Genomic DNA, 23,700 nt, shown 5'->3' with positions numbered 1-23,700 from the left:
AGGATTCTTATTAGGGAAATGTGTGCATGTGCTCTTAACTCATCTCAGGTCAGCTGGGAGAATAGATGAAGTCAGTAGTTCTCAAACTTGAGCTTGCATCAGAATCACCTGGAGAGCTTGTTAAAAACACACTGCTGGGCTCTGCCTCCAGAGTTTCTGATTCAGCAGGTCTACTGTGGGTCCCAAGAGTTTGCATTTCTGATGAATTCCCAAGAGATCCCATTGTGGCTGGTCCAGGGACCTCACTTGAGAACCATTTGTTTAAGTGGGTTCATTCTCTGCAGGTGGGGATGCCTCCATCATTCCGATGCTTGAGTTTGAAGATCAGCCTTGCTGTCCTGTCTTCAGAAATTGGGCCAACGACTCATCAGTAGAAGCCAGTAGTAACCTGGAAGCTCCTGGAAATGAAAGAAAATGTGAAGACCCTGACAGTCCTGTAACCAAAAAGATGAGGCTTGAGCCTGGGACTGCAGCCAGGGAGGTCACCAACAGAGCAGCTCACCATCAGAGTTTTGGCAAGCAGAAAAGTGGCCAAATCTCACCAGGCATCAACAGCTGTGATCTCACTGTAGAGGGACTGGCTACTGTCACCAGAATAGCCCCTGGTAGTGCCAAAGTGATAGACGTTTATAGAACTGGAGCCAGGTGTGTACCTGGAGAAGCTGGAGACTCCGGGAAGCCGGGTGCTGCGTTTCACCAGGTGGGGCTGCTCCGAGTGAAGCCAGGCCGTGGAGACAGAACACGCTCCATGTCCTGTAGTGACAAGATGGCCCGATGGAACGTCCTCGGATGCCAAGGGGCACTGTTGATGCACTTCCTGGAAGAGCCCATCTACCTGTCAGCTGTGGTCATTGGGAAGTGCCCATACAGCCAGGAAGCCATGCAGAGAGCACTGATTGGAAGGTGAGAGGGTAGGGAGGGCTCAATTGGAACAGTCATTCCAAGAGGCAGTCTGAGAGTAAGGCCTAAGAGCATTAAGAATCTCCATACCTTTTGATCCAGCAGTTCCACTTCCAGGAATTTGTCTTAAGGAAATAATTAAAGTATTTGAACATTTAGCTTTGTATATAATTTTTTTTTGTTTTTTTGAGACAGAGTCTTGCTCTGTCACCCAGGCTGGGGTGCAATGGCGTGCTCTGGGCTCACTGCAGCCTCCGCCTCCTGGGTTCAAGCGATTCTCCTGCCTCAGCTTCATGAGTAGCTGGGACTACAGGCATGTGCCACCATGCCTGGCTAATTTTTGTATTTTTAGTAGAGACGGGGTTTCACCATGTTGGTCAGGCTGGTCTCAAACTCCTGACCTCAGGTGATCCACCTACCTCGGCCTCCCAAAGCGCTGGGATTACAGGTGTGAGCCACCGCGCCCAGCTAATAATTTTTTTAAAGAAGAAAAAGTAAACAACTGAAATGCCCAGTAATAGGAAATTAAGTGTTTTCTTTGTTGTTAAAAATAGTATTGATGAATGGCTGGGCATGGTGGCTCACGACTGTAATCCCAGCACTTTGGGAGGTCGAGGGGGGCGGATTGCTTGAGCACAGAAGTTCTAGACCAGCCTAGGTAACATGGGGAAACCCCGTCTTTATACAAAATACAAAAACTAGCCAGATGTGGCACGCACCTGTAGTCCTAGAATAGAGCAGCTGAGGCAGGAGGATCACCTGACCCTGGGAAGATTGAGGCTGCAGTGAACCAAGGTCATTCCACTGCACTCCAGCCTGGGTGACAGACCCTGTCTCAAATAAAATAATAATATTGATGAATATTTAATATGGAAACATGTCTGTACTGTTTAAAGAACAGTTTAGAAGATAAAAGGCCAATTTTGATCTTTAAGTACATCCACACATAAGAAAAATTATAAGAGGATGAGCGCTAAGGTATTAATAATCTCTGAGTTGTATTATGGGTGGTTTTTTTCTTCTTTGTTTTTAATATATTTTCTGATTTTTCTACAGTGCACATACATTGCCATTATATTTGTTTTTTAACCCTAAACATTAGTTTGGGGCTTTCAAAATGTTTCTGTAGCGACAAGGTTTCACTGGGTCTCACCCAGGCTGGAGTGCAGTGGTACAATCATAGTTTACTACAGCCTCCAGTTCCTGAGCTCAAGTGATCCTCCTGCCTCAACCTCCCGAATAGCTAAGATTACAGGCACAAGTCACCACACTTGGCTGATTTTTAAATTTTTTTTGTAGAGACGGGGTGTTGTTGGGTTATCCAGGCTGGTCTTGAACTCCTGGCCTTAAGTAATTCTCCCACCTTGGCCTGCCACAGTGTTGGGATTATAGGTGTGAGCCACCTCACCCAGCCCTAAACATTAGTTTTAATTTTTTTAAAGTCAAAAGATGACCACTCAAGTGTGGTCTCCCTAAAGGAGGCAGCCAAACTCAATGCTATAGGAAATGAGGGCAGGGCAAAGCCATGGCCAGGGCAAGCCTCATAGGCCCATATCAAATGTGAAGCCTCAAGATATGGTCCAGCAATTCCACTCCTAGGTACAACCCAAAATAAATGAAAACACACATTCACACAAGTAGGCCAGGTACAGTAGCTCATGCCTATAATCCTAGCATCTTGGGAGGCCAAGTCAGGCAGATTGCTTGAGTCCAGGAGTTCAAGACCAACCTGGTCAATATGAGGAAACCCTGTCTCTACAAAAAATACAAAACTCAGCCAGGTGTGGTGGCACACACTTGTAGTCCCATCTGCATGGGGAGCTGATGTGGGAGGATCACCAGAGCCACGGGATGTTGAGGCTGCAGTGAAGCGTGATTTCACCACTGCACTCCATCCTAGACAACAGAGTGAAACCCTGTCTCCAAAAAAAAAAAAAGTATATATGTATATAGCAAAAACCTGTACATAAATGTTCACAACAGCATTATTCATAATAGACAAAAAGACAAATGTCCATTAGTGGATGAACGCATAAATCAAATGTGATATATCCATACAATGGACTATGATTCAGCTATAAAAATGACTGAAGTACTATTACATGCTGCAGCGTGGATGAACTTGAAGACATAATGCTAAGTGAAAGAAATCACATATTGTATAATTTTATTTATGTGTAATATGTAGAACAGGCAAATCCATAAAGACAGATAATAGCTTAGTAGTTACCACAGGCTAGGTGCTGTGGCTCATGCCTGTAATGCCAGCACTTTGGGAGGCTGGAGTGGGAGGATCGCTTGAGCCAAGGAGTTCAAGACCAGCCTAGGCAATATGGCAAAACCCCATCTCTACAAAAAATTTAAAAATTAGTCGGACATGATGGTGCATGCCTGTAGTCTCAGCTACTTGGGAGGTGGAGGTGGGAGGATCGCTTGAACCAGGGTGCAGAAGTTGCAGTGAGCCGAGATCATGCGACTGCACTCCAGTCTGAGCAACAGAGACCCTATCTCAAAAAAACAAAAAATTTAAGTGGTTACCAGGGAATAGAGAGTGGATGCTAATAGGTACGAGGTTTCTTTCTGGGGTGATGAAAATTCCTTAAATTACATTACCATGATAGTTGTGCAGTTCTATGAATATACTAAAAACAATTGAATTATCCACTTTAAATGAGTACATTTTATGGTATGTGAACTATATCCCTATAAAGATGTTGGTTTTTTTTTTTTTTTTTTTTAAAGCCAACCCTAGGCACTGTGCCCGGGATGTTTTCTCTTTTTCCTATTGTGGTACTTGCAGTTGCTATCTGCTTCATTCTAGACCAGCATCATGTTGGCATCTAGTTTGTTCAAAGATACAAGAGGAAAAAATGAAGCTTTTATATTACAGGATAATTTTGGGTTTTGGTGTGTTTGAAGGATTCCCTAGGAAGCAGGTGCCAACACATTAATGTTTCTGCTTAAACTTTTCAAGTTCCTCAAAGCCTATATCAGGAATGGAGTTTGGTGTTACATCCCTGAAGGGTGTTGACTTGATTCTTAGTTATCCCTGCAGATTGAGGGAGAAGGATCTTCTTCCAGCCATGAGGTGCTTACAATCTTGATTCTGTTCTGAAACACTGTCTGCCCAAATAAATAAACAAATCCCCACACCTACTAAGGCTCAGGAGTGATGATGTGAGCCACAATCCTAGATACTGTTTTCTCTAGGCATGCACCTAAACTGAATGCATTTTCCCTTGTATTTAGGTGTCAGAATGTGTCTGCTTTACCAAAAGGCTTCGGAGTTCAAGAATTAAAAATACTGCAGTCAGATTTACTATTTGAACAGAGCCGCAGTGCAGTGCAGGCCAAAAGGGCCGACAGCCCAGGTCGACTTGTTCCTTGTGGGGCAGGTAAGAGATCCAGGTTAGACCTGCCCTGGAGTAACTGCTCCCCTGACTGAGAGTGGCCCCAGAGGGTCTGCATCCTCCCAGCCTAGGAAGGTAGTTCACCACTCTAGTGGCCGGTAGTGTGGGCTTTGGAGACACCCATACTGGGTCAGGTTTATGCTCTTGTGACCCCCGGCATGTTATTTACCCTCCCTTGGCCTCAGTTTCTTTGTCTTCAGATTAGAAGAATATCATTTATCAGGGTTATTGGGAAGATTCAGTGAGAAATTCTGTTTAATGCATTTACTCTGTGCCCAGCAAATAATAAATGCTCAGTGATTGTTAGCTATCATAATAATAATGAATTATGAACCACTTAGACTACTGTACCCTGGAGGCCAAGCATCCAAGTAGCAGTCATTGTCTGTGACATCATATCCAGCTCTCATGGGTCTGTAGAGTCAGAGAAATATTTTTATTAAAATACTTCTGACTTTCACAAGAAATTGAACAGTTTTAACCCTAGAATCTTATCTTTTCATAGCCATCAGCTGGAGTGCAGTTCCTGAGCAGCCTTTGGATGTTACTGCCAATGGCTTTCCACAGGGAACAACAAAGAAAACAATTGGAAGCCTTCAGGCAAGGTACAGCATATTGGGGCAGGAGGAGATGGTGGCTGTGAACTCACACTCTACCACTATCTAATTCTAGAACATTTTTATTACCCCAAAAAGAACAACCATACCCATTAGCAGTCACTACCTATCCCTCCCTCTCCTCATCCCTTGGAAACCTCTAATTTACTTAATTTACTTCCTGTCTCCGTGGATTTGTCTAGTCTGGACACTTTCTATCATTGGAATCCTATAGTATATGACCTTTTGTATCTGGCTTCTTTCACTTAGCATAGTGTTTTGGAGGTACATCGTGAGGTAGCTGTATCAGTACTTCATTACTATTCATGACTTGAATAATATCCCATTGTGTGGATATACCACATTTTGTTTGCCATTCGTTCATTAATGGGGTTGTTTCACTCTTTGGCTATTGTGAATAGTGCTGCTGTACAGAACTATGAACATTTCATGTACCACTTTTTGCATGGCCATATGTTTTCAATTTTCTTGGGTATACCTAGGAGTAGTGTTACTGGGTCATATCATAATTGTTATGTTTAACTTTTTGAGGAACTGCTAAACTGTTTTCCATAGCAGCTGTACCATTTTACGTTCTACCAACAATGTATTAGAGTTCCAATTACCTTGAATCCTTTACAACACTTGTTATTGTCTTTTTTATTGTAGTCATTCTAGTGGGTATGAAATGGTATCTCATTACAGTCTTTTTTTTTTTTTTGAGATAGAGTCTTGCTCTGTCACCTGGGCTGGAGTTCAGTGGCGTAATCTTGGCTCACTGCAACCTCCGCCCCTGGAGTTCAAGCGATTCTCCTGCCTCAGCCTCCCTAGTAGCTGGGACTGTAGGCATGTTCTATACCACACCAGCTAATTCTTGTATTTTTAGTAGAGAGGGGTTTCGCCATGTTGGCCAGGCTGGTCTCAAACTCCTGACCTCAAGTGATCCACCCGCCTCAACCTCCCAAAATGCTGGGATTACAGGTGACAGCCATCTCACCCGGCCTCATTACAGTTTTTATTTGCATTTACATTTCCCTAATGACAAACGGTGTTGAGCATCTTTTTATGTACTTATTAGCCATTTATCTCTCTACAGCCTCGCAAGTAACTGGGACTACAGATGCCCGCCACCACGCCCAGCTAATTATTTTTTGCATTTTTAGTAGAGACGGGGTTTCACTATGTTGGCCAGGCTGGTCTTGAATTCCTGACCTTGTGATCTGCCCACCTCGGCCTCCCAAAGTGCTGGAATTACAGGCGTGAGCCACCATGTGCTGCCTATAACTGGTAGTTTTTGAGTGTTCACTTATTGAGGTCTTCTTACCTATATTTCAGCAAGTTTTATAGCTTTATATAAATCTTTCACATCTTGTATTAGATTTATTCGTTAAATGTATATTAGTTATCTGTTTCTATATAACAGATTACCCCCAAAATAACAGCTTAAAACAACAATATACATTTATTATTTCACATAGTTATGTGGGTCTGGAATTGAGGAGCTTAGCTAAGTAATTAGCTTAGCTCAGCAATTGATGAAATTGCAGTCCATTATGGCAGCCAGGGCTGCAGTCATCTGAAGACTTGACAGGGGCTCAAGGATCCAGTTCCAAAATGGTTACCTTGCATGGCTGACAGGTCAGGGTCAGCTGTTGGCAGGAGGCTTCAGTTCCTTATAACAAGGACCTCTCCACAAGGCTACCAGAGTATTCAGCTTCACGACTCAGTGGCTGGCTCCCCACAGAACAGGCAATCTAAGAGAGCAAAGCAGAAGCCACAGTGTCTTTTATGACCTAGCCTCAGAAGCCAGAGCCTATCTGTAATATCTTAATGGTTATTCAGAACAGCCCTATTACGTATGGGAGGGGATTGCTAAGGGGCATGAATACCAGGAGGCAAGAATCACTGGGGACCATTCTGGAGTTTGGCTATCACAGATGCTATTTTAGATACCTTTTTATCCCGTTTTCTGGTTATTACTGTTGCAATTAAGCTTTTGTTCCTCTTTGTGGCAATTACTGTTGGTTGCTAGATAAAAACACTAACCTTACCATTATCACTAGAATAATAATTGTACTCCTATAATCCCAGCACTTCTGGAGGCTGAGGTGGAGGATTGCTTGAAGCCAGGAGTTCGAGACCAGCCTGGGCAACAAAATGAGACCCCCCCCCCCACCCCATCTCTAAAAAACAAACAACAGCAACAACAACAAAAACCCAAAAGAATGATAATTCTAATTTGTCTGGGAATGCTTTTGGGTTTTGGGGATTTTTTTTTTTTTTTTTTTTTTTTTTTGAGACAGAGTTTCACTCTTACCGCCCAGTCTGGAGTACAGTAGCAAGATCTTGGCTCACTGCAACCTCTGCCTCCCAGGTTCAAGCAGTTCTCCTGCCTCAGCCTCCTGAGTAGCTGGGATTACAGGCGCCTGCCATCTCACCCAGCAATTTTTTTGTATTTTTAGTAGAGACGGGATTTTGCCATGTTGGGCAGGCTGGTCTTGAACTCCTGACCTCAGGTGATCCACCCGCCTCAGCCTCCCATAGTGCTGGGATTACAGATATAAGCCAACGCACCCAGCCTTTTTCGGGATTTTTTAAATGTAGATCATCATATACAAATACAGCTGACTTTTCAACAATGTGGGTGTTAGTGGTGCCAACCCACCTTGCAGTCAAAAATCTGCATATAACTTTTGGCTCTGCAAAAACATCAAGCCTATTGTTGACCAGAAGCCTTGACATAAACAATTAACACATATTATGTATGTTATGTGTATTATATACATATTCTTAAAATAGAGCAAACTAAAAAGAGAAAATGTTATTAAGAAAATCATAAGGAATAGGCCAGGTGCTGTGGCTCACGTCTGTAATCCCAGCACTTTGGGAGGCTGAGGCAGGCAGATAACCTGAGGTCAGGAGTTCAAGACCAGTCTGGCCAACATGGCGAAACCCTGTCTCTACTAAAAATACAAAAATTAGCTGGGCGTGATGGTACGTGCCTGTAATCCCAGCTACTTGGGAGGCCAAGGCAGGAGAATTGCTTGAACATAGGAGGCAGAGGTTGCAGTGAGCCGAGATCACGCCACTGCACTCCAGCCTGGGCCACAGAATGAGACTCCATTTCAAAAACAAAAAAGAGAAAAGAAAATCATAAGGAATAGGAAATACATTTATTCATTAAGTGGAAGTGGATCATCATAAAGGTCTTTATCCTCATCATCTTCATGTTGAGTAGGCTGAGGAGGAGGAGAAGAAGAAGAGGGTTTGGTCTTGCTATCTCAGGGGTTGCAGAGGCAGAAGAAAATCTATGTGTAAGTGGACCCACACAGTTCAAACCTGTGTTGTCCAAGGGTTAACTGTAGTGTTTCTTTGCAGCCTTCTGTTCCTTTTATTTCACTTACTGTGTTGACTAGAACTGACAATATCAAAATCATCTGCAGATGATGACTTGGTTTTTGTTTTTCACTTCTCTTTCTTTTCTGTCCTGCTGGCCAGAACCTTCTGTATAATGTTGAATAAAAGCGGTGATAGCAAGTCCCCCTTGTCCTATTCGTGATTTTAAGGACATATATTTGCTATAGGTTTTTTATAGTTGCCCTTTATAAATTTAAGTACTCTTCCCGAGTCCTAGTTTGCCAAAAGGTTTTTAATCAAAGGATGTTGAATTCTACCAAATGCTTTCTTTGCATATATTTTCCCCATAATTATATATATGTATATGTGTGTGTGTGTGTATATATACATACATATATATATATATATATATATATTTTTTTTTTTTTTTTTTTTTTTTTTTTTTGAGACAGAATCTCACTCTGTCACCCAGGCTGGAGGGCACTGGCACAGTCTTGGCTCACTGCAACCTCTGCCTCCTGGGTTCAAGTGATTCTCATGCTTCAGCCTCCTGAGTAGCTGGGATTACAGGCATGCGCCACCACTCCCAGCTAGTTTTTGTATTTTTAGTAGAGATGGGGTTTCACCATGTTAGCCAGGCTGGTCTCGAACTTCTGACCTCAAGTGATCTGCTCACCTCAGCCTCCCAAAGTGCTGGGATTACAGGCATGAGCCACTGTGTTTGGCCATCCCTAATTACATTGTTCTTCTTTAATTTGTTCATGAGAGTTCCATTAATTTTTGCTTTGTTTTCATGCTAAAGTGGCCTCGTCTTCCTGAGTGCCAGCAGCCACTCCAGCTAAGGCCCTGGGAGAGCAGTGTCTGAGGGCTCAGGGTTCCCCTTTAAGCAGCAATTTCTGAAGTAGGCTAGGTTCCAGCCAGGTAAGGGAGATTTTGGACAGACTCCATAATTCCCTGTTTTACATGTAGCAGTGATGGTCACTGTGTCCAAGCTGAGGGTGTGATCTGCTAGGATGATGCAGAGTGTGGTGTGTAAAAGTGAGACTGCACATTGTTGGTACACACAGCATTTCCCAATTTCTAGATGCAGCTCATGAATTGTATACATGAGGGAAAAGAAGGCAACCACAAAGGTCTGGGTGGGCTCATAAAGAGTCAACACTCACTTCCTTAAGTATTCCAAACCATGACCTCCACCCAGAATTTTGTTGTTTAGGAGCAAACGCTTGTTCTCCAAAGGCCTGTGATGCCCATGGCAGGAGTCCAGGGATTCTGCCTCAGGTGGCTCGTCCAAGTGGATTTTATAATGACAGTTCACACAGGGAACAACACTCAAATCTCTGAAACAAAGCTTTCCATTTCTTGTAAACCCATAGGGGCCAGCACCCTTGAAAGGATTTAGCCAGAAGTGTCTTACAGATATCCTGGGGCAAAATTTCGTAATTGCACCTCAGGGTACCCGTTTGGGCTTGTCACTTTAATGATCCCATTGCTGATGGCATTTCTTAAGGTTAGACTCATTTTTGTACCTCAACCTAATCAGACATCCAGGTCTGGATTTTCTCCTCACCAAGTACAGGTGAAAATGAGGGGCTCTGGCACCTTCAAACCTAAAAACCACATGAAGCCTGGCATCTTTGATAGGGGCTTAGAACATACTAAACACTTAATAAATCATCTTTGCCTTCTTTTTCCAAACAGATCCCAAATCAGCAAAGTGGAACTCTTCAGATCATTCCAGAAGCTGCTAAGCAGAATTGCAAGGGACAAGTGGCCACACTCCCTCAGGTGATGCTGTTGACCTATGTTTTCTCATATTTAGGTAGACAACTATTTTGATTCTGGCTTCTGAGTAGCAAGAAGCTGTGGCAGGAGTGGTGGTTCAGCAAGCCAGTGGCACTTATTGTTGACCACAAGTTCTTCTTTCCCCATAGCCCTATTTGCAGATACGTGCATGATCTGATATGCAGAGGGTGGGTAGTTTGGTGGTATAGAGTTATAAAAAACTAAGGATAGAACTGGGGCTTGGCCATTCCAGGCCCTCCTTTGATTCCACCTCTAGATGGAGATCACTGTGGAAATGGGAGTGCTCTAAGAGCAATATATTCTGTTACAAGTGTTACTCCTCTTTTCCTTTTGAACTTGCAGCTCCATGACTTAAATTGCTCTTCAAACAAAAATTCAAAGAACTTTAAAACCACTCTTGGGAACAAGTAGATGGGTGCAGTGACATTCTGACAGTGACCACCTAGATTTAGGTGAAGTTTCACAGGTGAATGACACAGTTCCCACTAAACTGTCTTCATTTCAGACAACTACCACAAGTTAAGGAAAGCCCCAAACCACCCATACTTCTGACCAACTGGCTACAAATTTGAGTGTCTCCACTCCCCCTCACGTTCACTCATTCACTAGAACATCTCTCAGAACTCAGAAAAGCACTATAGTTGCCATTAAAGTTTTATTATGAAGGCTACAGATCAGTACTAGCCAAAAGGAGAGAGATATAGGGTAAGATATGAGAGGGTCACAAAGGCAGAGCTTCCATGTCCTCAGGACACATCACCTTCCCAGCACATTGCTGCGCATCACCAACTAGGAATCTCACTCAGACATCAGTGTCCAAAGTTTTTGTTGGAGTTTCATTAACTATTATGACTGATTGAATTATTGGCCACATGATGTGATTGAACTTAATCTCCAACCTCCTCCTCTCCCAAGAGTTCAAACTGATATCACATGTCTCAGAGCCCTAATTCTCTACATGGTTGGTCTTTCCGGCATGGCCGGTATCATCCTGAAACTATCTCGGGGGCCCACCATGAGTCACCTGGTTAAAGAGAAACTCACGTGTGATCAGCGAGATCTACCATGCAGGACAAAGACGCTTGCAGAAACTCCAAAGCTTAGAGGCTCCCAGGAACTGGTGACAAAGACCAAGTGAATCTTTCATATCATGACAGTGGGGAAACTAAGGAGTAGCTAGAAACTTCTATGTGAAGAGGCATCGCTATCATGCATACTGACGTGATGCATCTGTGGTCAGTTGGCTTCTTTCTTGGGTTTCCATATATTCTATGTGTCAAATCTGAATTTAGGTGAGGAGATACTTCTAAGGCAGAGTTTTGCGCCTGTTAACCAGGCTGGAGTGCAGTGGCACAATTTCAGCTCACTGCAGCCTCCGCCTCCCGAGTTCAAGTGATTTTCCTGCCTCAGTCTCCAGAGTAGCTGGGATTACAGGCACCCGCCACCACGCCCGGCTAATTTTTGGTATATTTAGTAGGGACAGGGTTTCACCATATTGACCAGGCTGGTCTTGAACTACTGACCTCAGGCGATCCACCTGCCTCAGCCTCCCAAAGTGCCAGGATTACAGGCGTGAGCCACCGCCCAGCATGTATGTATGTTTGTTTGTTTGTTTGTTTTTGAGACAGGGTAGCTGAGACAATTAAGGGAAGTGTTGCATGTGACCAAGAGCCTGGTTTGTAGTAGGGTTTTGATAACTAGTAGTTACTATTTATTTTATTTTTTTTTTTTTTTTTGAGACAGCGTCTTGCTCTGTCGCCCAGTCTGTGTAGTACAGTGGCACAATCGTAGCTTACAGGAACCTCCGCTTCCTGGGTTCAAGTGATTCTCCTGCCTCAGCCTCCCAGGTAGCTGGGACTACAGGTGCCTGCCACCACGCCCGGCTAATTTTGTATTTTTAGTAGAGATGGGGTTTCACCATGTTGGCCAGGCTGGTCTCAAACTCCTGACCTCAGGTGATCTGCCTGCTTCGGCCTCCCAAAGTGCTGGGGTTACAGGTGTGAGCCACCATGCCTGGCCTAGAAAACTTTTAAACCAAAAAAGTAGACAGTTGTTTTTATTTTATCTGATTCCACTAGGACCATAGAAACCTAGAATTCTGTTCATTCTTAACTGTTTTAATTCATGTTGCTTTCTCGTGAATTCCCTACAAAGGAGACAGAGTTGCTCTAGGAAAGTGTCAAAAGTCAAAATAAAAATGTAAAGACAAATCTCTAAATTTAATGTTTTATTTGGGATACAAGAAATTCAAGACGTACAGACTGGGTGGTCTTCAATATGTCTGAAGAACAAAGGGAAGGTTAGAGGTTTTATTTTTCAAAAAAGAAATGTAACATATTGTTCAAGAAGGTTCATTGACATGAGTAAAGTTGTGAGGAGCTGCCAAGTGATGACATTGGGTAAAACTATTCTTAAAGTCTGCAGCAGGTTGGTTCAGTAGCTGTTAGATAAAACTGGCAGGCAGTTTTAGCAGCCAGGCTTGCAGAGAATGCATTCTTGGAGCAATGTTATGCGCCCTGAGTGTTTTTTACCCCTGGCTTCTCAACTCTGTTTTAGTTGAGTATGACAAGAATAACGTAGTTTGTATGATCAACTTTCACAAAAGCATACTGAACTCCTTCTCTACCTAAGTCTCATTACAAGTCTGTCCAGTTGCTTGCTCAGGTGTCTGGTGGCCCCCAGGGTGGGCTATTCAATGAGAACCTGTGTATTTGGTGGCCTGTGTGCATTAGGGTGCAGAAGCTGGATACCTACCAGGAGTACAAGGAGGCTGCGTCCTCTTACCAGGAAGCCTGGAGCACACTCCGGAAGCAGGCATTTGGATCCTGGATCAGAAACCCACCAGATTATCACCAGTTCAAGTGAGAAGGAAATGTTTGCTCTGGTAGCAGGACCCTTCATCCTGAACTGCCTTCCTCCACGCAGGACAAGTCTTAGCTTTTTTGGTAGTTAAATCACGGAACATTCTTTCTGAGCTTTGCATCTCTGTTGTGTAATGCAGATGGAATCTGGAACTTAGAGCAGGCTATACTTGATTGAAGTAGCTCTCTGCTAAAATGGCATCTCACTAATAACCTCACTATCTGACTTCCATTGTGTTTTATTGCTTCTCTAAAATATGAAATCAGAGTTTGGAACATGATGCTTTGAAAGTACTCTGCAGCAGCTCTGTTTTATGGGTTCCTACGTTGATTCAGCAAATATTTATTGAGCTGAAATGATGTTTGACACTCTGCAAGTTTTACAGCTTTGCCTAGCATAGCGAACATATATTTTGGATTCCCAGCCTTTCTTTCTTCAGGGAGCCATTCTTTTCCCATTCTTCAGTGATCCTGCTCTGTGCCTCAGACTTGGCTGAAGTTAACCTTACTCCCTGGCTCTAGGAATAGCCTGTGAGCCAGCCCTGGACCGCCCTGGACTTGTTCTCAGAGGTATCAGGAAAGGCTCTCTGTTTTGATCTGGAGCTGTAAGGGTCACATAATCATGGGACTGCCGGTGGCCATCTCTTTTCCTACTACCTAGAGAAAGCCAGCAAAGAATGAAGGCAACAAAGGAAACAGCCAAGAGAATCAAAGATCTAGTAACACTGTTTAGATGTCTCAATTATGTGGGACAGATTCCTGTTGTTATTTTGATTAAGCCTGTTTGTGTTGGTTTTCTGACTTACAATTGAAAGAGTTCTGTCCAAAAAGCCAAAAGGTGGCCAGGCTTGGTGGCTCAGGCCTGTAATCCCAGCACTTTGGGAAGCCCAGGCAGGCAGATCACTTGAGGTCAGGAGTTCAAGACCAGCCTGGTCAATCTGGTGAAACCCTGTCTCTACTAAAAATACAAAAACTAGCCGGGCATGGTGGCGCACACCTGTAATTCTAGCTACTCGGGAGGCTGAGGCAGGAGAATTGCTTGAACCTAGGAGGCGGAGGTAGTGGTGAGCAAAGATCGTACCGCTGCACTCCAGCCTGGGTGTTAGAGCAAGACCCTATCTCAACAAAAAAAAAAGCCAAAAGGCCCTGCAGCAAATCAGCAATAGACTCAGCAGCCAATCCTGTTTTAACATCGAATGTTTAACACTCAACTTCAGACCTTGAATGATTGACTGAAAATGGAAGCTCCCATGTTGGGGTTACTCAAGGTCCTTATTGGTTCTTCAGCATTTTGTGGCTATAAATATTTTTAAATAACAGTTGTATTGAGATATAATTCACAGACCGTAAAATTCACCCTACTAAAGTATACATTTTAAAAGTTTTTAGGCCTGGCACGGTGGCTTACGCCTGTAATTCTAACACTTTGGGAGGCCGAGGTAGGCGGATCACCTGAGGTCAGGAGTTCGAGACCAGCCTGGCCAACATGATGAAACCCTGTCTCTGCTAAAAATACAAAAATTAGCCGGGCATGGTGGTGCATGCCTGTAGTCCCAGCTACTTGGGAGGCTGAGGCAGGAGAATCACTTGAACCTGGGAGGCGGAGGTTGCAGTGAGTCAAGATCATGCCATTGCACTCCAGCCTGGGTGACAGAGTGAGATTCTGTCTCAAAAAAAAAAAAAAATTTTTTTTTAGTATATCCACAGAGTTGTGCAACCATCAATATTAGAACATTTTCATCACAAATTTTGTGCCTGTAATAGTTTCCTAGAGCTGTTTCTTAACGAAGTACCGCAAGCTGGGTGGCTTAAGACAACAGAAATGTATTCCTGGCCGGGTGCAGTGGCTCATGTCTGTAATCCCAACACTTTAGGAGGCCGAGGTGGGCAGATCACGACGTCAGGAGATCAAGACCATCCTGGCCAACATGGTGAAACCCTGTTCTACTAAAAATACAAAAATTAGCCAGGCGTATTGGCGCACGCCTATAGTCCCAGCTACTCAGGAGGCTGAGGCAGAAGAATCTCTCAAACCCAGGAGGTGGAGGTTGCAGTGAGCCAGGATCGTGCCACTGCACTCTAGCCTGGGTGACAGAGCAAGACTCCATCTCAAAAAATAAAAAGAAAAGAATGTATCCCCTTTCAGTTCTGGAGGCTAGAAGTCCAAACAGGTTGTTGGTGGGGCTTCTGCTTCCTCTAAAAGCTTTAGGGCAGGGGCCCCCAGCCCCAGAGCCACAGACCGTTACTTGTCTGTGGCCTGTTAGGAACCAGGTCACACAGCAGGAGGTAAGTAACAGGTGAGCAAGCGAAGTTTCATCTGTATTTACGGCTGCCCCCCATCGCTCACATTACTGCCGTAGCTCCTCCTCCTGTCATACTAGCAGTGGCATTAGATTCTCATAGGAGCGTGAATCCTATTGGGAACTGCGCATGCAAGGGATCTAGGTTGCACACTCCTTATGAGAATATAATACCTGATGATCTGTCATTGTCTCCCATAACCCCCATATGGGACTGTCTAGTTGCAGGAAAACAAGCTCAGGGCTCCTACTGATTCTACCTTATGGTGAGTTGTATAATTATTTCATCGTGTATTACGATGTAATAATAATAGAAATACAGTGCACAGTAAATGTAATTCACTTCAGTCATCCCGAAACTATCCCCCTATCCCCACCCCTGGATCTGTGGAAAAATTGTCTTCCATGAAACCAGTCCCTGGTGCCAAAAAGGTTGGGGACTGCTGCTCTAAGGAAGACTTTTTCGTGCCTCAGGGACTGCTGCTCTAAAGAAGATTCTTTCATGCTTCCTCCTTAGCTTCTGATGGCTCCTGGCAGTCCTTGGCTTGTGGCTGCATCACTTCAGTTCATCCCTCTGTCTTCACATGGCCTTCTTCCCTGTGTCTGTGTCTTTCCATGGCCTACTTATAAGGACCCCAGTAATTGGATTTAGGGCCTGCCCTAATCCAGTCTGATTTCATCTTAACTAACTATATCTGCAAAGAATCTATTTCCAACTAAAGTCACATTCTGAGGTTTCAGGTAGACATGAAGATTTGGGGGACACCACTCAACCCATTGCAGAACCCATTAGCAGTCACTTCCCGTTCCTCAACATCCCCTACCCCAGGGCAATCAGTAATCTACTTTCTGTCTGTTTGGATTTATCTATTCTGAACATTTCATATAAATGGAATCATACAATATGTGGTCTTTTGTGACTGGCTTCTTTCACTTAACATGTTTTCAAGATTTATGTTGTAGCATGAATCAGTACTTTATTACTATTTATGGAATAAAAATCAGTTGTATGGATATAAATGTTTTGTTTATCCAGTCATAAGTTGTTGGACATATGGGTTGTTTTCACTTTTTGGGTCTTGTACATAGGGTTTCTATGAACATTTGTGTACAAGTTTTTGTGTGAACGTATATTCTTTTTTTTTTTTTTTTTTTTTTCTTTTTAGATGGAGTCTCGCTCTGTTGCCCAGGCTGGAGTACAGGGGCACAATCTTGGCTCACTGCAAGCTCCGCCTCCCGGGTTCACGCCATTCTCCTGCCTCAGCCTCCCGAGTAGCTGGGACTACAGGTGCCCGCCACCACGCCCAGCTAATTTTTTGTATTTTTTGTAGAGACGGGGTTTCACCGTGTTAACCAGGATTGTCTCGATCTCCTGACCTTGTGATCCGCCTGCCTCAGCCTCCCAAAGTGCTGGGATTACAGGCGTGAGCCACCGCTGCCAGCCTGTGAGCATATATTCTTAAAATGTTTTTTTAATTACAGAAATAATACATGTATGTCCTAAGAAGTTATCCTTGAATTTTTTTCCATAAGAAATCCTTTTAGATAGGAAAGAAAGAAGGCCAGGCACAGTGGCACCTGTAATCCTAACACTTTGGGAGGCCAAGGTGGGCGGATAGCTTGAGGCCAGGAGTTCGAGACCAGCCTGGCCAACATGGCGAAACCCCGTCTCTACTAAAAATACAAAAATTAGCTGGGCGTGGTGGCGCATGCCTGTAGTCCCAGCTACTTGGGGGACTGAGGCACGAGAATCGCTTGAACCTGGGAGGCGGAGGTTTCAGTGAGCTGAGATCGCACCACTGCACTCAAACCTGGGCAACAAAGTGAGACTCTGTCTCAAAGAAAAAAAAAAAGGCAATGACCAACATGGAGAAACCCCGTCTCTACTAAAAATACAAAATTAGCTGGGCGTGGTTGTACATGCCTGTAATCCCAGCTACTCGGGAGACTGAGGCAGGAAAATCGGTTGAACCCAGGAGGCGGAGGTTGTGGTGAGCCAAGATTGTGCCATTGCACTCCAGCCTGGGCAATAAGAGTGAAACTCCGTCTCAAAAAAAAAAAAAAAAGCAAAAATATCACTACTTGAAGGCCAGGATCTCCAATATTCTGCTTTAATCAGTTTCTTTTGCCTGGCCCCAAATCTTACATTATGACAGCAGCTGGGACACCTGGGCTGTCAGGAGCTTTTATCTAAAGGATGATGCGTCTCTCTCTTATGAGATCTTATTTTAAAGGATAAAGACTTATATTAAAACATAAAAGGATAATGTTTTTTATGCCTAAATTTTATGTTAAATTTTCACCCCCCAAAAAAACCAACAAATTTAGACTTCAGAATAGAGACTAGAAAAAAAACATGAAGGCTAGAGACTAAAGGCAGCTTCACTTTGGACTGTACCTGTTTTCTCAAGAGCTAAAAGTAGGTGCTTAAACCATCCTACATTTTATTTTAATCTCTTAAAACCCAGGTTTAAAATCTCATCTGTGCCTTATAATCACATCTCTGCAATCTTGGCTGGCTCTCAGATTTCATACATTTATAAAATGTGTTTTTACTGTTTTTTATTTTTAACGGCAAGTGAAAGGATTTTTATTTTACTAATGTTTCTTAACCTATATTTGGCTGATAACTGCTTCTAACTTTTAAATACATTTTCTTTTTTGAACTTGTTATGGAAATTTTTAGTCACAAATATAGACTAACACAGTGGACTCCCTGAACCACCACTCAAACTTAGCAAACGTCAGCTTTATTGCTGCTCTTGTTTGATCTATTGCCTCATCCCCGCCAATATTTTTTTCTTTGACCATTTAAAGCAAATCCTAACCATCATATTTCACCCAACAGAATTAATATCCTTAATATCTAATATGTAGTCTGCTCAGTTTTCCCATGTTGTCTCAAAAATGTATTTTGACTGTTTATTTGTTCAAATTAAGATCTAAATAAGAGCCACACTGCATTTGATTGATGGGGTCTTTTGTCTCTTTAAATCTGTAACAGTTACCCTTTTTTCTGTGTTGAAAGGTGGGTTTTTTGTCCTGTAGAATTTCCCACATTTTGTATTTCACTGCTCATTTCCTCCCAGTGTTGTTTAAAGGTTACTATCTCCCCAGTATTTCCTGTAAATGTGCAGTTACACAAAGAGCCTTGATTAGATTCAGGTGCGGTTGATCTGACATACATACTTCCTGAGTGACTCTGCATCTTTGTTTTGCATCATATCGAGAGGAACGTGACATCTGGTGGTTCCACATGCTGTGACTGAGCAATGGGGTCTGTGGTGTCGGTCTGGTCTTTTCCATTATAAAGTACCCCACTAACCTTCCACCTGATGGTTCTAGCAGTCGTGTCAGGGGTCCCTGAGACCACCCGCATGTTTGATGATTCACAAGATAGATTCACAGAACTCTGAAAAGCTGTTATACACATCATTCCTGTTTATTTTAGTGAAAGGATACAGATTAAAATCAGCAAACGGAGAAGGTGCATGAGCAAAGTCCAGCAGAAAACAAGCACAGGCTTCCAGTTGTACCCTCAATATGAACCGTGCGTGTTTGATTCTTTGACATGGGAGGGGCCTTGCTCACTTGGTGGAGAGATTGTTCCTCCCAAGGCTAGCCAATTCCTGGAGAGAGTAAATGACTCACCTATGACTGCTCCTTTCATATGTAAACCAACCAATCTGGAGCCCATACCCCAATCTCTCCTTTACAGGACGTCTCATACTCTGAGCCAATGTCCCGTACTCTGGGATATCCACCTGCCCTAATCACCGCAGGGCCAGGTACCAGAAAGCTAGGGACAGCCCCTAGGCCCCAGAGCCTGCTGAAATTATTCAAACTCGCCAGTCTGCTTACTCGGCCTTGCCCCTTCCTTCCCGTGGAGATCACAAGGCTCTTACTCCACTTGATCCCCTCATTCCCTCTGCTTCCTCACTGACCCTGGGCTTCCAGTGTGGCTCCCTGTGGCGTGCCATGCCCCTTTTGGAATCTGTAAGTACAACAAGCTTTCTTGTCAATGGCAGTCACCTGATCTATTGCCCTCACCATACTTGAATAATAATAAAACCTATATTTTATATTTTTTTATCTTACTTTTTGGAGACAGGTGTCTTGCTGTGTTGCCCAGGCTAGTCTCGAATGCTTGAGCTCAAACGATCTTCCCACCTTGGCCTTCCATAGTGCTGGGATTACAGGCATGAGCCACCACGTCGGGCCACCTAAAACCTATATTTTAAAACACTCCCCCAGTGGTGTCGCACAGACAGCACTTAATCCTCCCAGCAATGATGTATGGCAGTATGTGCCAGTTGTTGCCAATTATAGAAGCTCACTGAGCCTTGGATGCTGCTAACGTCGCATGATGCACAGGACAACTGCCCTGTCCCCACCCCCACTCCCCACAAATAATTATCTGGCTCAAAATGTCAGTCGTGCTGAGGTTAAGAAACCCTGCTTCTAACAATTGTCTTTTAAAGTCACTTGAAATAGTTCCTCTCTAGTTATTGCTCCAAATCTGTACATAATTTTACTTTCAGTTTTTAGGGATGCCTTTTAAAAAATTGTGTAAAATGTTTGTATGATTCCAAAGCTGAAACTAGTTTGGTTTTGTTTTTTATTTTTTTATTGTATTTTATTTATTTTTTTTTTTTTGAGACAGAGTCTTGCTCTGTCACCCAGGCTAGAGTGCAGTGGTGCGATCTCGGCTCACTGCAAGCTCCGTCTCCTGGGTTCATGCCATTCTCCTGCCTCAGCCTCCTGAGTAGCTGGGACTACAGGCGCCCGCCACCATGCCCAGCTAATTTTTGTATTTTTAGTAGAGACGGGGTTTCACCGTGTTAGCCAGGATGGTCTCTATCTCCTGACCTCATGATCCGCCCGCCTCGGCCTCCCAAAGTGCTGGGATTACAGGCGTGAGCCACCGCGCCCGGCCCCCTTGTTTGTTTTTTAAAAAATAGAGATGGGGTCTCACTGTGTTGACCAGATTGGTCTTTAATTCCTGGCCTCAAACGATCCTCCCATCTTGGCCTCCCAGAGTGCTAGGATTACAGGCATGAGCCACCACACCTGGCTAGAACTAGTTTTCTTTGAAGAAAGGTACCATTCAGAGAGGTCTTTCATCCTTGTCCCCTCCCTGGTTTTTTCTTCACTCTAGCAGTAGTCATAAATCCATATCATATATACAACAATTTGTATTTTTGCCACTGTATCTTTTGGATAGTCTTAGAAGTGGGATTGTTGGGTCAAAGATTAAATAAACATATAATTTTGCTTGATTTAAATATATCTTCTAAGTTCTATTTCTAAATACAATGAATCCAAAGAAAGCAAAGCACAGAACAGCATTACAACCATGCCATTTATATTAAAAAAGCATGAAAGAGGCCGGGCGCAGTGGCTCATGCCTGTAATCCCAGCACTTTGGGAGGCTGAGGCAGGCGGATCACCTGAGGTTGGGAGTTCAAGACCAGCCTGGCCAACAGGGAGAAACCTCGTCTCTACTAAAATAAAAAATTAGCCGGGCGTAGTGGCGCATGCCTATAATCCCAGCTACTCGGGAGGCTGTCAGAAGAATCGCTTGAACCCGAGAGGCGGAGGTTGCGGTGAGCCAAGATCAGGCCATTGCACTCCAGCCTGGGCAACAAGAGCAGAACTCCGTTTAAAAAAAAAAAAAAGGCATGAAAGATATGTAACTGTTTAGCTTGTATATACTAAAGTATCTCTGAATCGACTTACAAGAAACCAGCCATCCAACAGGAAAAAGGATGGCTGGGGTCCAAGGAGTGGGAGGGAGACTTTTTACTGAATACCCGTTAAAAAAATTTTTTTTTTTAATTATTATACTTTAAGTTTTAGGGTACATGTCGCAATGTGCAGGTTAGTTACATATGTATACATGTGCCATGCTGGTGCGCTGCACCCACTAACTCGTCATCTAGCATTAGGTATATCTCCCAATGCTATCCCTCCCCCCTCCCCCCACCCCACAACAGGCCCCAGAGTGTGATGTTCCCCTTCCTGTGTCCATGTGTTCTCATTGTTCAGTTCCCACCTATGAGTGAGACTATGCTGTGTTTGGTTTTACCCTTTTAAAATTTTGAACCATGTTAATATATGTCTATTTTTTAAATAAATTTTTTAAATGAAATAAAAATTAGTGGAAAAAGATTTCTCTATCTTAAACTGCATTAACACCAGAAAACACGTAGAGGCAATGTTGCATAGGGAAGAGGAACCTCAAAAGCTGCTTTAGGCAGCTGAATTCCACAGAATTACTGTCTTCTGGAATTTGGCTCTTTCAGGGAAGTTTACACTTTTTCAGCATTGCTGTTTATTCTGTGCCCATAAGTGGGTTCTAATGTTATGACTGTGTTGCATAATTTGTATTTTCTTCATAATTTTCAGAACTTGGCTTGATTTAAATAATTGTATAGGTTTCATGTAGTCATTTCTGCATAGGGTTAAATGCCTTGTTTTATGGAGTTGATCAGTGCCAAGCATGAGCTCACTGTCTGGGGAAACGAGGCTGCTATGGAGATAATGACCAACCCTGGCTGCCAGTGCCTCTGGTCGGAAGAAATGCAAGCCCTGTCTGATTTGGTAGTGTCTGTGGCTGGGGGAAAGCTGCCTCCACCTGGACCTTGGCAAGACTTTTTGGATTTAAGACAGTGTTCTGAGCAAGCCTTAGCCAAAATTTTCCAGCTCCTAAAACCCAGTTCCCTTCCTGGCTAGTTAAATGGCTTAGGACAATGTTATCTTTTCAACTGCCACTGCCTCCTGAGATGGTGTCTGGGAAAGCCAGAGGAGCTGTTAAAATGAGTCCCACCGCAGCAGAAAAGCTATTGAAACCAGGAGACAGCTTCCAACTGGAAAAATACTTAGTATCTAAGTGCTTCCTTTCAGGAGCTCAAGCAGCTCTTCCCATAGGCGGCTATCCCGAAGGAATGGTTGAATACAGAAACAGCCAAGGAAGCAGATATTTTAGACAAAGCACATTTATTTTCCAGAAAGAGTAGTTTTTTAATACCCCATATTGAAGAATTGTTGACCTTCACATCCTATAAATGTGAATCCTTTTAAACTTAAACGTGTCTGTACTGGGGCTGAGACTGACTTGCTGTAACACCATCCAGATGAATCCAAAACAAATCTTTATACCTGTGGTCCAAAAGTGGTAGGAAAATTCTGTAAAGACTTAAGGACTTCAGGCAAAGTTGTTTGAATTCAATTTTTATCTCTTAAAACTGGGGACCCAAAATGAATCAAAAGGGATAGATGTCAGATGAGTGGTTATTGCCTGATGTGGTGGGGGATGGGGAGCAGGCGGTTGAGTAGAAAGAGGCACAGGAGCACCCTCTGGGCGATGGAAACATCCTGTGTTTTGATTGGAGCGTTGATTATATTGGTGTAAACATTTGTCCAAATTAAGTCTACACGTTAATGTTCGTGTACTTTACGTAATTATACCTCAAATTTAAAATGCAAAAAAACAAAAACGTGGTCCTTATTAGTAGAATAAAACTGGGCCTAGATACTCAAGCAATTGTGTCCTAGTACCAGTTCTGCCACTAACTTCTATGTGGATGTGGGGAAAGTATGTAACCTCTACTTATAACTTCTCATCTGTCCTACAAAATTAGATCCTCGCATTTAGGATGCTCAGTTTTTTTCAACTGTTAGATAGGATTCTCATAAAAATTATTAATGGGATAGATAATACAAAGAGAAATTTTCTCTAGGAAACTGCCCATTGTTGATGTGACTACATACGGCCTCAGTCATGTTGGTGACAAGGGAGGGATGGAAATAACTTTTTTGTTTTTTAGACAGAGTTTCACTCTTGTTGTCCAGGCTGGAGTACACCGGCGTGATCTGGGCTTACCACAACCTCCACCTCCCGGGTTCAAGCAATTCTCCTGCCTCAGCCTCCCGAGTACCTGGGATTACAGGCATGTGCCACCATGCCCGGCTAATTTTGTATTTTTAGTAGAGATGGGGTTTCTCCATGAAGGTCAGGCTGGTCTCGAACTCTCGACCTCAGGTGATCCTCCCGCCTCTGCCTGCCAAAGTGGTGGGATTACAGGCGTGAGCCACCGCACCTGGCCTGAAAATAAATTTTGTCTCAGTCGACTAACCTGGGCTCTGAATTTGGGTATGGATTTTTTGCCCCTCATTCATATGAGCCAGTAGGGTTAGGAATCAGCTTTTAGAACAAGCCTGTCCGGCACTGCTTTTCAGTGACCAAATGCAGGGAAATGTCTCTGTGGGAGGAAAGGGAGTGGCAGAAAGTCACTCCACGTGGGACCCAGGCTGCCAAATGTTGGTCTCCAGCACATGTTCCCTGTACTTGGGCTCAGCTCCCGAAGGGGAAGAGCTCACAATGGAAACAGTGATGGCCATTTGCTCAGGCAGCCAAGAGAATGAAAAGCACATTGAAACTAAGCAGTGTCTCCACAGGAGAGGTACG

General features: G+C 43.6%; 1 protein-coding gene across 10 annotated transcripts in view; it reads left to right on the top strand.

Moving 5' to 3' along the window:
• The window catches only part of ADAT1 (adenosine deaminase tRNA specific 1), a 45,508-nt gene that overhangs the window by 10,179 nt on the left and 11,629 nt on the right, over positions 1–23,700 (top strand). For 4 of the 10 annotated variants that reach the window (XM_019011938.3, XM_055366608.2, XM_055366602.2 and 1 more), the window contains 4 exons: positions 285–903; positions 4,150–4,295; positions 4,816–4,915; positions 9,965–10,051. In XM_019011938.3, coding sequence (XP_018867483.3) covers positions 285–903; positions 4,150–4,295; positions 4,816–4,915; positions 9,965–10,051 — 952 coding nt within the window. Of the gene's footprint in view, positions 1–284; positions 904–4,149; positions 4,296–4,815; positions 4,916–9,964; positions 10,052–10,411; positions 12,288–12,801; positions 18,199–23,700 lie in introns of those variants that run through there. The other 6 variants (XM_019011937.3, XM_055366604.2, XM_055366609.2 and 3 more) reach the window with 4 other exon arrangements.

This window comes from Gorilla gorilla, chromosome 18 (genome assembly GCF_029281585.2).
Source record: "Gorilla gorilla gorilla isolate KB3781 chromosome 18, NHGRI_mGorGor1-v2.1_pri, whole genome shotgun sequence".
Classification (NCBI taxonomy): Eukaryota; Metazoa; Chordata; class Mammalia; order Primates; family Hominidae; genus Gorilla; species Gorilla gorilla.
Note: the sequence above shows the minus strand (reverse complement) of the source record. Positions and strands in the feature narration are given on the sequence as shown.